Below are 13,506 nucleotides of genomic sequence, written 5' to 3'. Positions count from 1 at the left end.
TGAGCACTCTTCTGACTCTGGAATGGATCCCAGTCCACATTTCATCCAGCTACAAGGGGAGTATAAACATTGACAAAGCTAGGTTTTTCCTCTCTTCTTTTTTTTTTTTTCTTTCCTTTTCTATATGATCTTCAACTTATTTTGTAGTTGTCAGAGGAGGCGAGTCTGTGCTCGTTTCTAGATGAAGGTTTAGTAAACCAGACCTTAAGGTTTTGGATTAAATTTTACTTCAGGTCAGGTCATTTGTGGAAAGTGGTTTTGGAACCTATGACTCAATGTCTCCACATTAGAGAAAAACCCTCGCTAAAGTACACAGGCTTGAGTAAATGTTAGAATAATTGTAATTCATTCCCAGGAGTGATTCACAGTCTATGGGAGTACAAGGCCACACATTAATTGTGCGGATCTCATAATAGTAGTTACTTTATTTGCTCTGCAGTTCATCTTGGATCCTGCAGTGAAATAGCAGTAAGCAAACCTCTCCTAAGGAAGCAAAAATGCATTTTGGGGATCTTCAGGATTTGATTGCAGGTAACCAAATTGGAAAGTGAAAAAAAGTTTTTTAATAAAAATTTAGCAGGGTTAAATCAAGCCGTTGGCAGAACTAGCTGAACAGACAGAGTCTTTTCTCCTGGATAAGAAACTGAGTGCACACACCTCAGTGCAAACTGGGGTCTCTCCATGAGGTAGGCAAGTGCCATTTTCAGGCTGTGATTTTTGGTAGCAATGTATGACACATGTCAGGGTCTTAGTTTCTGGGGACCAGCTGTAAAAGATGCCCCTAATGTAACATTATACTGCTGTTTGAAAGGAATGTGGCAAAAAAAAAAAAAAAAGTAGAAAAAGTGAATGCAGAAGAGCAAATAAAGCAGTTCAGTTTACAAACATCAATCAGAGATGTTTTCCCACAGAAGGTCAGTTGGCTGAGCATCGAGGTTTACACAGGTACTAGGTACTACTAGGTACTACTCTGCTCTAGAGGCAGCCTCAGGCTGAATACTTTCCCCACAGATGCCTCCATTAACATCGGTTTAGACAAGTCAGCATCACTTTCCGTTTTGCCAAATTTATTTCCTTATTAATCAAAAGTTTCATCTTCCTCTGCCTTCAGGTGATTTTTTTCTTAAAGGGTTTTGTGGCTATCCGGGGGGAAAAAAAAAAGAGAGAGAGAGAGGGAGAGAAAGAAAAGAAAATCAGAGTTGCATCAAGGTGAGCTTACAGTGACAGCTGTCATTTATTCCTCTTTTTTTTTCCCTAACACGCCCCTTTTGAGGGTTCTTGTCAAGAACGAACTCCTCCCCTCCCCCCGTTTCTCTCTCTTTCAGAGTGACTTCTGATCTCAGAAATTTATTTTATATGTTTGATGGATGAAGCGATCAATTTCTTTTTCGACCGAGCGTTTTTGGTTTGGAATAAATTGGCGGTGCTTTTTCGTCCCTGCCTGTTTGTGTATTTGTTTTGTTTCCTCCTCCCCCAAGGTAAATCTAGAGCGCTCTAATAGGATCTATACATACAGTACGTGGCATTTAACTAAAACGTTTTATCAAGCATCTTTAAATCTGCAGTCAGCCTCATTTAACCTCTAAAATTACGCTCAACAGACGACCTTCATTAGCCAAATTGGAAGGAACGTGCGGTGTTTTAAACAGCGCTGATCAACTCCCCCTCCCTTGCTCCGGAGCTAAAGAGGAGGCAGCTACAGCCGCTCCCCTCCGCTGCCTGGCCACCCCGTGTCCGTGGGCACACCGTGTCCGTGGGCACCCAGCCCCGTGGCAAGGTTTGCAAGGGGCTGATGGGCTGCTCGGGAGGGTGCAGGATGCGTGCCCCCCAGCCGGGTTATCTATTTGTTGCCTTGCAGGCGGGCAGGGCTTGCTGAGAGAGCGCTCGCCGTCCCCGCTCCCGGGTTGCCAGTCCCAGAGGACACCAATTAAAGGCACTAATTGGACAGCAATACATCAAAGTCCGCTGCCGAGATTGGCTCCTCGGAGCTTCGGGGGTCCTGCAGGCAGGCTTTTGTTTTAGACACCAGCGCTGCTCCGGGCTCCCGTGTCGGGAGCAGGGACACGGACACAGGCGCCCATCCCCGTGCCCAAAATCCCGACGGTGCCCACGGGTGGGTGCGCCCCAAATCCCCCAGCCCTGCCCCAGCCCCCAGCTTTGAGACGAGGTGCGGGAAAACCGCACACCCGGGGCTCCCGGCTCCCCGGCAGGACGTGTCACATCCCCCCTTGTACCCTCCCACCCGGGACCCCCACCTCTCCGTGGGCAGCGCGACCACCCCTCTCTGCGACCAAACTGAGGAGGCTCTTGCAGCAATCAAACGGGACCGGGGGACCCACGGTGGCCACGCGTGGCGGCGGTTCCCACGCACAGGTTCCCGGGGAAAAGAGGCGTGGGGTCGGGAGCTACCCCTACTTAGGCACCCCTTCGTACTGCCTTCTCTTTGGCTGAGCTTTCTGGGGCAGCAGGTGTTTTTCCTAGCCTGGGCAGGAGCCCGAAGCGGCCCTTCCAGGCAGCGCCTGGGGCGGGCGAAGGGTTTTAGGGCTGCAGGTAAAAAGGGCTGTGCTCAGAGAAGGGGCACCGACGAATAAAGCTGTCCTCCTCCCTGCTCCCCACGTTCCCTTCTAGAAACGCAGCATCCCTCCCGACTTCCCAAAACTGCCTGCTTCAACTTCAAGGCAAAAAAAAAAACCGCCGGTCCACGCCACCACACGGGCTGGCATCACGGGGCTGGCTGAAAGCTGCTCCCCACCACGTGCTGCGGGCACCTACTGCAGGCATCGCCCCCGGGGGGATGCGGGGGGGCCCTGTGGGATGGGTTCACCTCGGAGCTGCCGGCCAACGCGGCTGTGGGGGGACCGGGGCAATTGTTCCCTTGTCGCCCTACCTGCAGTGCCCTCCCTCCCCCCGAGCGTGGAAGGATGTGTCGGGAGAGCGAGGAGGCGTTTGATCATTTACTGCCCACGGAGGCATTTGTTTTTCATTTTGCAAACGCTTCCCTTTAAGTAATTGTTCCTATTAAGAGCATATACCTTTCACTGGGCTTCGCCGCGCTATAAATAATCCCGATGAAGATGCAAGGATATGACTTTCACAAGATTGGACAATTGATTAAAACTGTGACCTGCAATTGCGAATAATCTTGGAAGGCTATTTAAACAGATGAAGGCCTAAATTGTCTTGCTTGTATCTGAATTAATTTCTCATTCATCATCATTATGGAGTGATTGGTTCTATTCAGGCTCTACAGCCTGCTGGAACGAAACTGGATTTAAATGAGACTGTAACACAATTTAAATGCTCTCCAGCTTTAACGAGGCCAATCGAGCAGCTGCAATAAATACAAATATTTTTCTAAACAGCCTTGTTTTAAATAATTACGTAATACTTTCATGTGATGTTCTTAAGTGGCAATTTCTGTCTCTCAAGAAGTCCCAGTCACTTCTTCGCAGAGAGGGCAGCGGGGAAAATCGCTTTGCCCGTTTGCTTTGTGTGTACATATGTGCATGCAGTACACCGATAGTAATTCTTTAAAATGTTGTGTTTATTTGTTTGTTTGTCTTTTTAATATTAGTGTAAAGCTGTGCTATGTGCCTGGTTGTAGGCATACTCAGTTTAACTGATTTTAAATAAAGGGGGGGGGGGAGATTGTGGCGATTTATTTGTTTTCCTGTTTGAAGAGAAAGAAAGAGAGAAGAAAAAATTTGGCAAAGACAGGGACCTGCCCTAACCATGGTCTGCCCGAACCGCAGCCCTTCGCGGGACCCGCCCCGCACTCGCCTCGCGCTCAGCACTCGGGTGCGGAGCGGGACGCGACCCTTGCAAAAGGCACAGCAAGGCGAGCTGCAGGGAGCGGGCAACAAATGAGGGGCTCGGGGGTGAAGGACTTGGGAGCCGCTTCCCTCCCCCTGTACACCCGTGCAGGAACCTGATGCGCCTGGATGAAGCCATTCTTGCTATAGAGACTCCAAGTCGTCCTGGCGGTGGCTTTACCGCCGGGTGACACTATTGTAAGGGGCAGGACAGCGGGCCTTGGGGTGACATATGGCGGAGAGTGTTTTCAGGGGCTAAACTCGGTAGTAAAATTAAGTAGGCAGGCGAGCGGGAGAATAATAGGAAACAAAAGGATCCTGGAGATATACAAGCCAAAAGCTAAAGGAGCCGCACGCCTTGCTGCAGGTGCTGGAAAACGACCTAACAACCGAGCAGAAAATGTGAAATATGGAGAGCCGATTTTCTAATGATTTGGTGGCTGGAGTAAAGAATCGTGCTGGGAAAGTAGATCCGATCCAGTTTAATCATACAGCCTTAATAAAAACGTATAGCCTGAGACGGGGAAGTAAGCGGTAGTCTCGGCGCTATCTCACTTAATGGCACAGAAGGTGACATAAAGCACAACAAAGATGGTCTGAGTAGAGCCGAAAAGGGCTGAGTGATTTGATGGTAACGGAGCAATTTAATGCGCGAGTTACAACACCGTTCCCCGGGATCGTTTAGGCTTAACCCGTTCTCTAGAGCTCATCTTCTTCCTCTTCTGGTCTTTTTTTTATTAGTATTATTATTATTCAGTTGTTTAAAATGAGCATTATCCCAAACATATGCAGTGCAATCAGCTCGGTCACACTTACAAGAACACGCTTTAATAAGGCAATCAATCAAACGCTAACAAGGCGGGGAAGGCCTTTCAGAGCTCAATCGGGCTGGCTGCGAAGAGGAGCCCAGGCGGCACACGGGGCACCCCGAGCCCCCCGGGGTAGGAGCATCCCGGGGGGCTGCGCCCGGCCGCCGCCGCCCAGCGCCCTCCGAGGGGCTCGGCCCCGGCCAGGGACAGGCGAGGGGGACCCGAGGGGACCCAGGCAGAGCCCCTGTATATCGGGTGCCCCGTGTACCCCCCGGCCATGGCCCACGCGTGCCTGGAGCCGGCGCCCTGCGTGGGACCGCGGACATCCCCGCCGGCGGCGAAGGCGTTAACGGCAGCGGCCCCACGCAGCAAAAGGAAAATTTCATTATGAAGTAATGAGTAATTCCTCCCGGCGAGATGTATTGTTATATCTTCCACTTCAATTTAGGAGCACAGCGGCTCAATTACCTAGAAAATACAGTCAATTAAAGGCTGCTGATTGGACACGAGGACGGATCATCGATCTTGTACTTTCCAATATCGCTCCAGACACCTCATTTTCCCTCCCCTATTAACTGAAAATACTCTCGGCATTACTGCGACCCGGAGCCCATTTACCTGTCGCAGACAATCTCTGCCACGCGCCCGAAAGCACCACCAGCCCGGGCTGCGGGCAGGAGGGCGGCAGCCGCCGCCTCGCACGCCCATCTCACATATATATATGGATAAACGTGTATCTGCGTGGATCTCTCCCTATAGAGCCCTGAGCCCTAGCCCATAGCGTTTTGCAGCCCGGGGCATTTGGCGAAGCGATGCCGCGGTCCTCACACCGCCGGGTGGGCTCCCGCCGCCCCGCTGCCCTGGGCAGCAGCCCTGGCCGGATCCTGCCCTGCGACCTCAGCAGGTGCCTTTGGGGATGGGGGCAGTGCCACCTTGGAGCCCCCGCTTTTACCCCGCAGCACCCAGCTGCTCCCCACCTCTCCAACGCCGCCTTTCCCCGGCGACGCCAGGGGGGCTGTATCGGGCAGTCGCTGCTTAGCTCCTGTTTTACCGGGCTGGTTCTTCTCGTGTCTGCTAAAAGATAAAGTAAAGGGGGAAAGGCGCTTGTAAAGCCAGGATTTTGTTTAGCTCTGCCCTTGGACGCTGTTTACAATTGTTATTTCCGGGGGTGGGGGGAGGAGAGTCTGTTTGTGTGTCCAAAAAGGGCCATCAGTTTCCATGTCCATGAGGACATCTCCTTCAGAGAGGGAGGAACAATCTGCCCTTAATGATTTAAAGATGGTGACTTTGGATCCGTTTTTAAAAAAAGCTCTAATAAACAATTTTGGTTGGAAAAATGTATCCTGGCACGCCCGCGTCTCTTCCCCGCTTTCCGTCCATTGCAGAGAAACGCTGCTATTTGCTCCCTGTCCTAAGGACAAAAAGTCTCCAGTGTGGCAATAAACCAGAGGGTCCTCAGCAATTTAACACAAAGTAGATAGCGGAGGTGTCAACATGTCTTTGTTCTGTCCAGCATTTATTTTGCTGCTTGTTGAACTGTAACTATTAGAAACTGCACGAAGGTGAAATTCGGCTTAAGCAACACTTTTACTCTTTTTTTTTTCTTAAACAAGCACAATAAAAATGTGGGTGATGTGTTGTTAAAATGTGTCTGTTATTATAGTTGTTGGTAGTATTATTGTTGCTGTTAGTATATTTTATTCCGACACGGTAACAAATTATGGGAGTGTAGTCTTTGGGCTATTTAAAAATAGAATCAAACAATTTCGGGTTTGGAAGAAACTGCTACCCAGTCCGGTGTCCGTGTTTGTTTTTTAAATTTTAGGCTGACAGAAATCCAAGCAAAAGCAGTGATGCTACCTCCTTCCGAAATACCTGAAGGGGAAGGCGGGGGGCGGGGGGCTTTGTGAAAGAAATCCTCCTCGAGAAGGAAGAGAGACCAGTGTGAAGGACACATACAAATGCAAAGAGTAGGGGTGGGGAAGGACATACAAAACCCAACACTCGAATTAAATAAAAATAATAAAAAAGAAGAAAAAGCGCAGCAAAGAAAAGACAATGAGAGAACTGAAGGCTGAAGTACAAAGGAAGGGAAATCGCCTTTGCTCCAATTTACAGACTAGTGATTGTCTGAAGGAGTTCTGCTCCCTGTCACCTAATCTCTTCCCTTGGCGGCTTGTTAGCGTTTGGCACGGGGTCTCTGCTCACAGAGCATTATACATTCGATATTCAAAAACCCTCCTTACATATACATCACTTGCTAATTTCATCGGCGTGTGCACATTTCAGCGACTGATAATAGGACATTGTTATTTAAAGGACAAATAGCTCTGACCCATGAAGAAGCGGGAGCCCGAATTTTTCCCTGCCAATTCCAGTCTGCCTCTTAAAAACAAAAGTTGGGATGAAAGAGGAGATGTACTGCTGGATTTCTACTCAAAACGAAGGAGGAGACAAGGGAGAGTAAAGAATGCAATTAAATCACGATAGCAATGTACAGAATGTCAGTTTTTTCTTTATGGTAAAGCATTGTTTTTTCGCTATAGAAATAACTGGATAATACTGTTGAGTTGCAATCCTGAAACCTTTTGGTTTTGCTTTTTGCTCGTTGTTTTTATTTTCTGAACACTCTGAGAGATTACATCTTTGCTTTCTTCATGCGCACAAGCCATTTCGTTATCAAGACAATGTTTCTTTCAAGTATTTCAGATGTTCCTTCTCAATCTCGTAGGTTTGTGCATAAGGTTTGTTGCCGTGACCTGCAGAAGTCCCAGCCCCCGATAGGAAGTCCGTCAATTGAAAAGAAAGTCCCAGCTCATTTCTTAGTGTTACTGAAATGTGTTTCATTCGGCTTGGTGTTGTTTCTCTTCTGTGCCTAAAATCCTTCTTCGAGATAAATCACTAGCCGTTTCTTTTCTTCTTCCCCACCCCACCCCTTGGAATGTAAAACCTTTCAAGACCGAGCTACTTTTTAGTCTTTTTTTTTTTTTTTCCATAGGTGTCCAGTTCTGGGGAGAGAACACGATTAAATAAGCATCGGATGTAGTTACATTAACTCGCAGCGCGCCCAGGAAAGGGGCGAATTTTTAACAACCCTGAGACGAAGGCTTATCTTGTTAAAGGTACTTCTTCCCGCTGGTCCATGGAAACCGAGGTCGCTTTGCTCAGCACAGAGGGCGTGAAAGTGAGGAAAGAGTCAGTCCTGGTCGTGGCTGAACAGGTAAAGTCTGAGCCGGAGGGTCTCTGTGCCAGCCCGTTGGACTGGCTGCCGTGGCAAGCCAGGCAGGAGCAGGGGTTGCCCCCGGCGCTGCTGAGTCCATGGCTCGGGGCAGGGTAGAGAGAGGGGGTGCCTGAAGGCACAGAGCAGTTCTGGTCTCGGGTAGGGGTGCGAGAGCACCCGAAAGGTGTCCAGCGGCCTCAAGGGGGTGTTGAACGGGGTGGCGGCGGAGGCTGACGTGGCCCCGATGCCCATGTGGGAGTAGTAGGGCAGAGGCAGGTGGGACGGGAACGGGTAGGGCAGGTTGCCCGTGGCCGCCGCGTGGCTCATCATGTAGGTGTAAAACGCCGGGTCCGCCGGGTGCGGCCAGGTCATGGCCAGGCGCTGCCGCTTGTCCTTCATCCTGCGGTTCTGGAACCACACCTGCCGAGAGAGGGGAGGCCACAGCCGTCACCCGCAGCCCCCGCACCCGCCGAGCCCCCGCCGAGAGGCACCATCCCCGGGCGGAGGGACCCTTCGTGCACATGTACATCTGGGGACAGAGCCACCCTTCGGGGTGCCGCTCTTCCTTTCCCCCCACTGCGGCTCTGCCGAGTGAACTCAGGGCAATCCCGACCCCTCTGCCTGCTCGCTACCGTCCTGCAGATGGGATTACCTGGGATTACTGGCGTTATTTTTTTTATTGTGATGGGATTTTATTTATGGACGAGGCAAAGCAGAGCGGGGAGGAACGATAAATGGAGCCGCTACTGGCTCTCTCTTCCCTCCCACAAGAGCAGAGGGAGTTTTGGACTGGCCTGAAGGGAAGATTAAAAATAATCTGACAGGGAGAGGCCGGATTAGCGGTGCTGGCTGGGATGGCTCCGGGAGCCGCGTCCCCTCTCCCGCATTGCTGCAGGGTGCGGGCAGGGCCAGGAAAGGGGCGGGAGCGGGAGGGGGGGTGGGGGGGGGAAGAGATGAGGGAGGGTTGTGCTGGCGAAGTGCTTCCCCGAGTTTTGCAAGGAAGTTTGGCCGTATAGATTTATATCGTGCTAATTGGAAACATGTCCGAGCTGCGTGTACCTTGATGGTGGTTTCTGGCAGATTTAGAGCAGCCGCCAGCTCGCATCTCCGGGGCCTGGACACGTAGTTCTCCCGGTAAAACTCCTTCTCCAGCCGGGCGATCTGCTCGCGGGTGAAGGCGGTGCGGTAGCGGCGCATCTGGTCGCTGGCGCTGCAGGCCAGCGAGCCCTGGGAGCCGCCGCTGCCTCCGCTGCCCTTGGGGTGATCCCCCCCGCCGCTGGGGCTGCCGGCCAGCGCCTCGGAGCACGGCCCTGCATGGGGAGCCCGGAGCGGGGACACACGCTCGGAGGCGGGCGGACGGGGAGGGATGATTCCCGCCCGCCTCCGCGTCGAGCTCCCTTCTCCCCCCGCACGCCTCCCCATTTATTTTGCCTCTTTTCTATCGCCCGCCCCGGTGTGGTGAGGATGCTAGGGAGACAGCCGAGGGGGCAGGGAGAAGGGGATGAAGCACTAGTGTAGGACCGAGCTGGTGTTTATTCACCGTGGCTGGAAAGCTACCCTCACCCACCCCCCCAAAAAAAATAATAATAATAATACCCCACCAACAACACACACACCACCCTGGCAGTGCCCGCTAGGATGCCCCGCTTGCTCTCCGCACCGCCGCAGCATCCCCCAACCCCGAGCGGCTGCGAAAGGCAGGTGTGCCCATCGTGGGGCTCCGCCGCCTCTTCCTGCAGCCCAGCAAGGGGCCAGGAGCGGAGCAGCCGGCAGGCAGCGACCCTGCTCCCTCCCGGGGCAGGGGGGGTCAGGCCTTGGGGACTCCTCGCTCAGCCTCCGAAGCCTGGGATATTTTCAACAAGCCTCTAAGGGACAGGAGAGGGCAAACAGCGCTCTCCGTGCTTCCCGGCTTCTTCTTGAAGTGATGGAGGAATGGGGAGGGGGAAGAAGCGGATTGTTGTAGGGCTGGGGGGGGGGGTGTCTGTAGGGATGGGAAGGTGGGAATAAGGAGTGGGGGCAGGGGGAAAAGGGGCCTGGCCGCTGCGTTTGCTTTCAAATGCAACTCTCCTTCATTGTGCCCGAGACCAAAGGCAATTAATTCATTGGGACCATTTCCGAGCTGGCGCCACCGAGACATAGAAGTGACAAGGTAATTTGGACTTTTTTTTTTTTTTTTTTAACCCAACATGCAAACAAGGACCTCGCTGCCGCACTTTGGGCAGGCAGGAGTCGACGAGGGATTTTACGGTCTTTATGGGCGCCTCCGCACTCGCCCGGGCACATTTCACCCTGCAAAACCACAAACAGCTCTTGGCCAGAAAACCCGTTTGATCTTGCTCCCCCTCGCCCCCCCCTTACCCCCTTCACACTGAAAACCCCGCCGGTGGGGAGGATCGGAAGGGATTTCCTGGAGCATGCACTGTCCAGGCAGTGGGGAAGAATAAAATAAATAAATAAAAAAGGATCGGGAGTGGGGGATCCTTGGCCAAAGAGGGTCCTGCAGGACAAGCTGCAGACCTGATGCATGAGCGCCGGGAAGCCTGGCTCCCCTCCAGGGACGCGGGGGCTGCCTGGTGTCGTGTCCTCTGCCTCCCCAGCCTGCCTCCCCGCGTCAGGGAGCAGAGGGGGCCAAGGAACCGAGCAGCCAAGGGCATCCCCCCCGCTCCCCCGACCCGACTTCGCTTGCCGCTTGCTCAGCTGGCCGGGGGCAGCCCCCCTCCGGCAGCCCCCCCCGCCCCCCGAGCGCTGCCCCCCGGCCGGGAGCGGGAGGGGGCTGGAGGCATGGGAAGGAGTTGGGTACCTTTGCTGTGCTGGTACTCGGCGCTCCCCGTGGCGCAGTCCGGGGTGCAGCTCACCTCGATTTCCTCATAGAAATCCGACTCGGTGTCCGAGCTGCTCTGCTGCCCTTTGCTGGAGGGGGGCTCCGGGGCGGGGGGCTGCTGTCCGGCCGAAAGCAGTGCTGCCGCCGCCGAGCGGCTCTCCGGCACCGTCCCTGTCCCCGGCAGCACCTCCACCTCCTCTTCGTCTTCTCCTCCGCCACCTCCTCCTCCTCCTCCTCTCTCCCGGGACGACAAGGGGCCAGGTCGGGGGCTGAGGCAGTTCCGATGGATCATCTTCTCCTGCGGCTCTTGAGCGGGGCTCCCCACTGTTTCGGACAAATTAGGCACCCTCTTGCCAACTAGAGCGCCAAGTTGTGTCCCTTCCAGAAACATCACCATCTCCTTCCTGGTTTCCATTGTGGCTTCGCTTAAGGGAGGGGGGAAACAAGTCCAGATCTCGTCCCCCCCTCCCTCCCGCTCCCGCCCCAGCCTTGTGCAAACCCGTCAACCCTCTCCTGCCAATGCAGAGGAGCCAGCGGTGAGATAGGGTGACCTTGTGATGCGAGCGCTCCACTGTGCTGTGCTGCTCTGGGAGGGATCACCATTGCCCTCTTCTTTCTAAGCTGTCATCCTCAATGGTGCAGTCGTCATTACAGTACCACTGGTGACGCCACACATTGATTGCCAGTGGATAAATAGAAACGTCTGCCATGGGGAAGATGAAAGGAAGAGCCGGAGCTAATGGGCTAAATGCGTGATGCACCAGGTGTAGGAGCCCGAGATGGAGAGGGAAGTGTGAAAAAGAGATGCATATGGAGCTGAGCTGCAAAGAGGTTGTAACATGCGGTTAGAGTTCCGCAGGGGGAAGCCTTGCTTGACAATTAACTAGCCTTTTGATTGCTTTAAGCCACAGCCTTGATGTAAAATTGAGGCGAAGATCCCTAGCTGCACCCTGGAAGTGAGAAGATACGCACTCAAGCCTCTTCCTTCGATGCATTATTTATTGCTGGCAATCAGCTTCCGCATAACTGCATATATAAGGCTTTAGGAATCCTTTGCAAACTGGAGGATAAGGAAATGCGCTACTGTCATTCGCATGTAGAAATAGCCTTGACTGCTTGTTTTGGTTCAATATCGCTGCCTGTTCGGATAATCGTTATTGCTTTCTATTGATTCGTATTAAAACGATAGTTTAAAATCTGCGAATGCGGTTAAAAAATTATTGCGTTTTACAGCTGTAAAGATAAAAACGACTTCGCTTTTCTTAACTGCAGTTGTTCTGGCTATCTGATATTTACCATTTACTCTTATTTCTTCCTTCACGGTTTTCATTCGTTCGAATATTCTTGCGCTTCTAATAGGGTTTTTCTGTCTCCTCCCCTTTCTTCTTTTTAATTAATTGTTTTGCATAAATTATTATCTGCTTTCAGGAAGGAAAACTGCAAGAATAAGGTCTGCCAAGAATAACCCAGACTCGGAGAAATTTAAGTTATCAAGGCCAGAGCTTATGCTCGCTAGCAGATGTTGCTAAAAGAGAAATGACAAGGGCAACCATTTGGACAGCACTTGTCTGAAAAGAAGGGACCTCGCACCGTAGATACAGTCGCACGTGTAGACTCCTTGGTGTATTTCGGTATTTCTAATGAGTGCGGCAAGTATCTCCTCTCGAGTTAATATTGACTCACACATGTAGTGTCAAGTCATTTTCACCATCTGTCGTAACTAGGTTGTTCTAAATTTTTTCTAGGAGTGTTATTGGCTAGTCGGGTTACAGAAAACATTCAACCAATTACGTTTCCAACCCGGTAAGGAATTTACTGGCATATTTGAGGTGACGTTGCTTTGGTGGGGAACAGGCAGAGCAATAGGAAACACGCTGGGATTTTCTGTAGAGCCCTACGAGCAAGACGGTCACGATGCAGGGAGGCAAACAAACAAATAAACAAACAAAAAAGCAGGATTCCGGGTCTGCCCGATCCACGGATTAAGATGTGCTCCCAGAGATAAGCATGCTAATTTCAGGGGGATAAAACAGGAATTTTTACAGGGCTAGAGCTACCCATCTCTCATGCCACTTGCGTGACACGCATGCTTGTTTACATGCACACACACACCATGCACACCCCACGCTCCCGACCGCGCTGCTTTTCATCACACGAGTGATGCGTGCGCTGCTCGTAAACTTGACTATTTTTTGACAACCCACCGTTAAATTTCCTTTCCTTTCTTTCCCTTGCCAGCCTCTAGACCCGCGTGTGTGTGCCCTTCCTGCCCCGGCTGAGGACCCGCCGCAGCCAAGCTCCGCTCCTCCGGCCGCGCGAGCAGAGGAGGGGTGCAGGATCAGGCCCGGCTGCTAGGGGAGCAGGCGGTGGATGGATGGATGGATGGATGGATGGACGGACGGACGGACGGATGAACGGACGGATGAAGCTCTCCGTCCCCACTGCCTGCCCGGTGCCGCAGCGCTCCTGCTCCCGCGGCGCGGAGCGGGGCAGAGGAATGGGGGGCAGCGCGGAGCCGTGCCACGCCGTGCCGAGCCGTGCCGAATCCTGCTGAGCCGTGCCGAGCCGGGCAAGGCGGGACGCGGCGGCTCGAGCAGCTCTGTACCCGCGCTGGTGGCCGCTTCCCACCGCTGGCGGCATCATCGCTGCGCTTTGCTGAGGGACCATTTCGTGTCCCTGTCACCTTCTGGTGGGCTGTGGGAAGGTTTCGCCTCCCTCGAGGCCCGGGTCAGCCCCGGTCCCACGGGACAAGTCTCCTACAGGCTCTTCCCAGCTCCGCCAGGTAGCTGTGCCGAAGGAGGCTGGAGGTGCCTGTGGCGGACGGAGGTTAATTCCCCGTTAACT

The 13,506-nt window shown here is 52.9% G+C and overlaps 1 protein-coding gene across 1 annotated transcript; it reads right to left on the bottom strand.

Annotated features, from left to right (window-relative positions):
- Positions 1 to 7,729: 7,729 nt before the first annotated feature.
- EVX1 (even-skipped homeobox 1) lies at positions 7,730 to 11,077 on the bottom strand. Its single transcript, XM_035556494.1, is given in 4 exon segments — positions 7,730 to 7,966; positions 7,968 to 8,261; positions 8,901 to 9,151; positions 10,642 to 11,077. Coding segments are annotated over 4 exon segments (1,218 nt in total).
- Positions 11,078 to 13,506: the final 2,429 nt, after the last annotated feature.

Source organism: Cygnus atratus, chromosome 2, assembly GCF_013377495.2.
Source record: "Cygnus atratus isolate AKBS03 ecotype Queensland, Australia chromosome 2, CAtr_DNAZoo_HiC_assembly, whole genome shotgun sequence".
Classification (NCBI taxonomy): Eukaryota; Metazoa; Chordata; class Aves; order Anseriformes; family Anatidae; genus Cygnus; species Cygnus atratus.
This window is presented reverse-complemented; position numbering and strand designations above follow the sequence as displayed.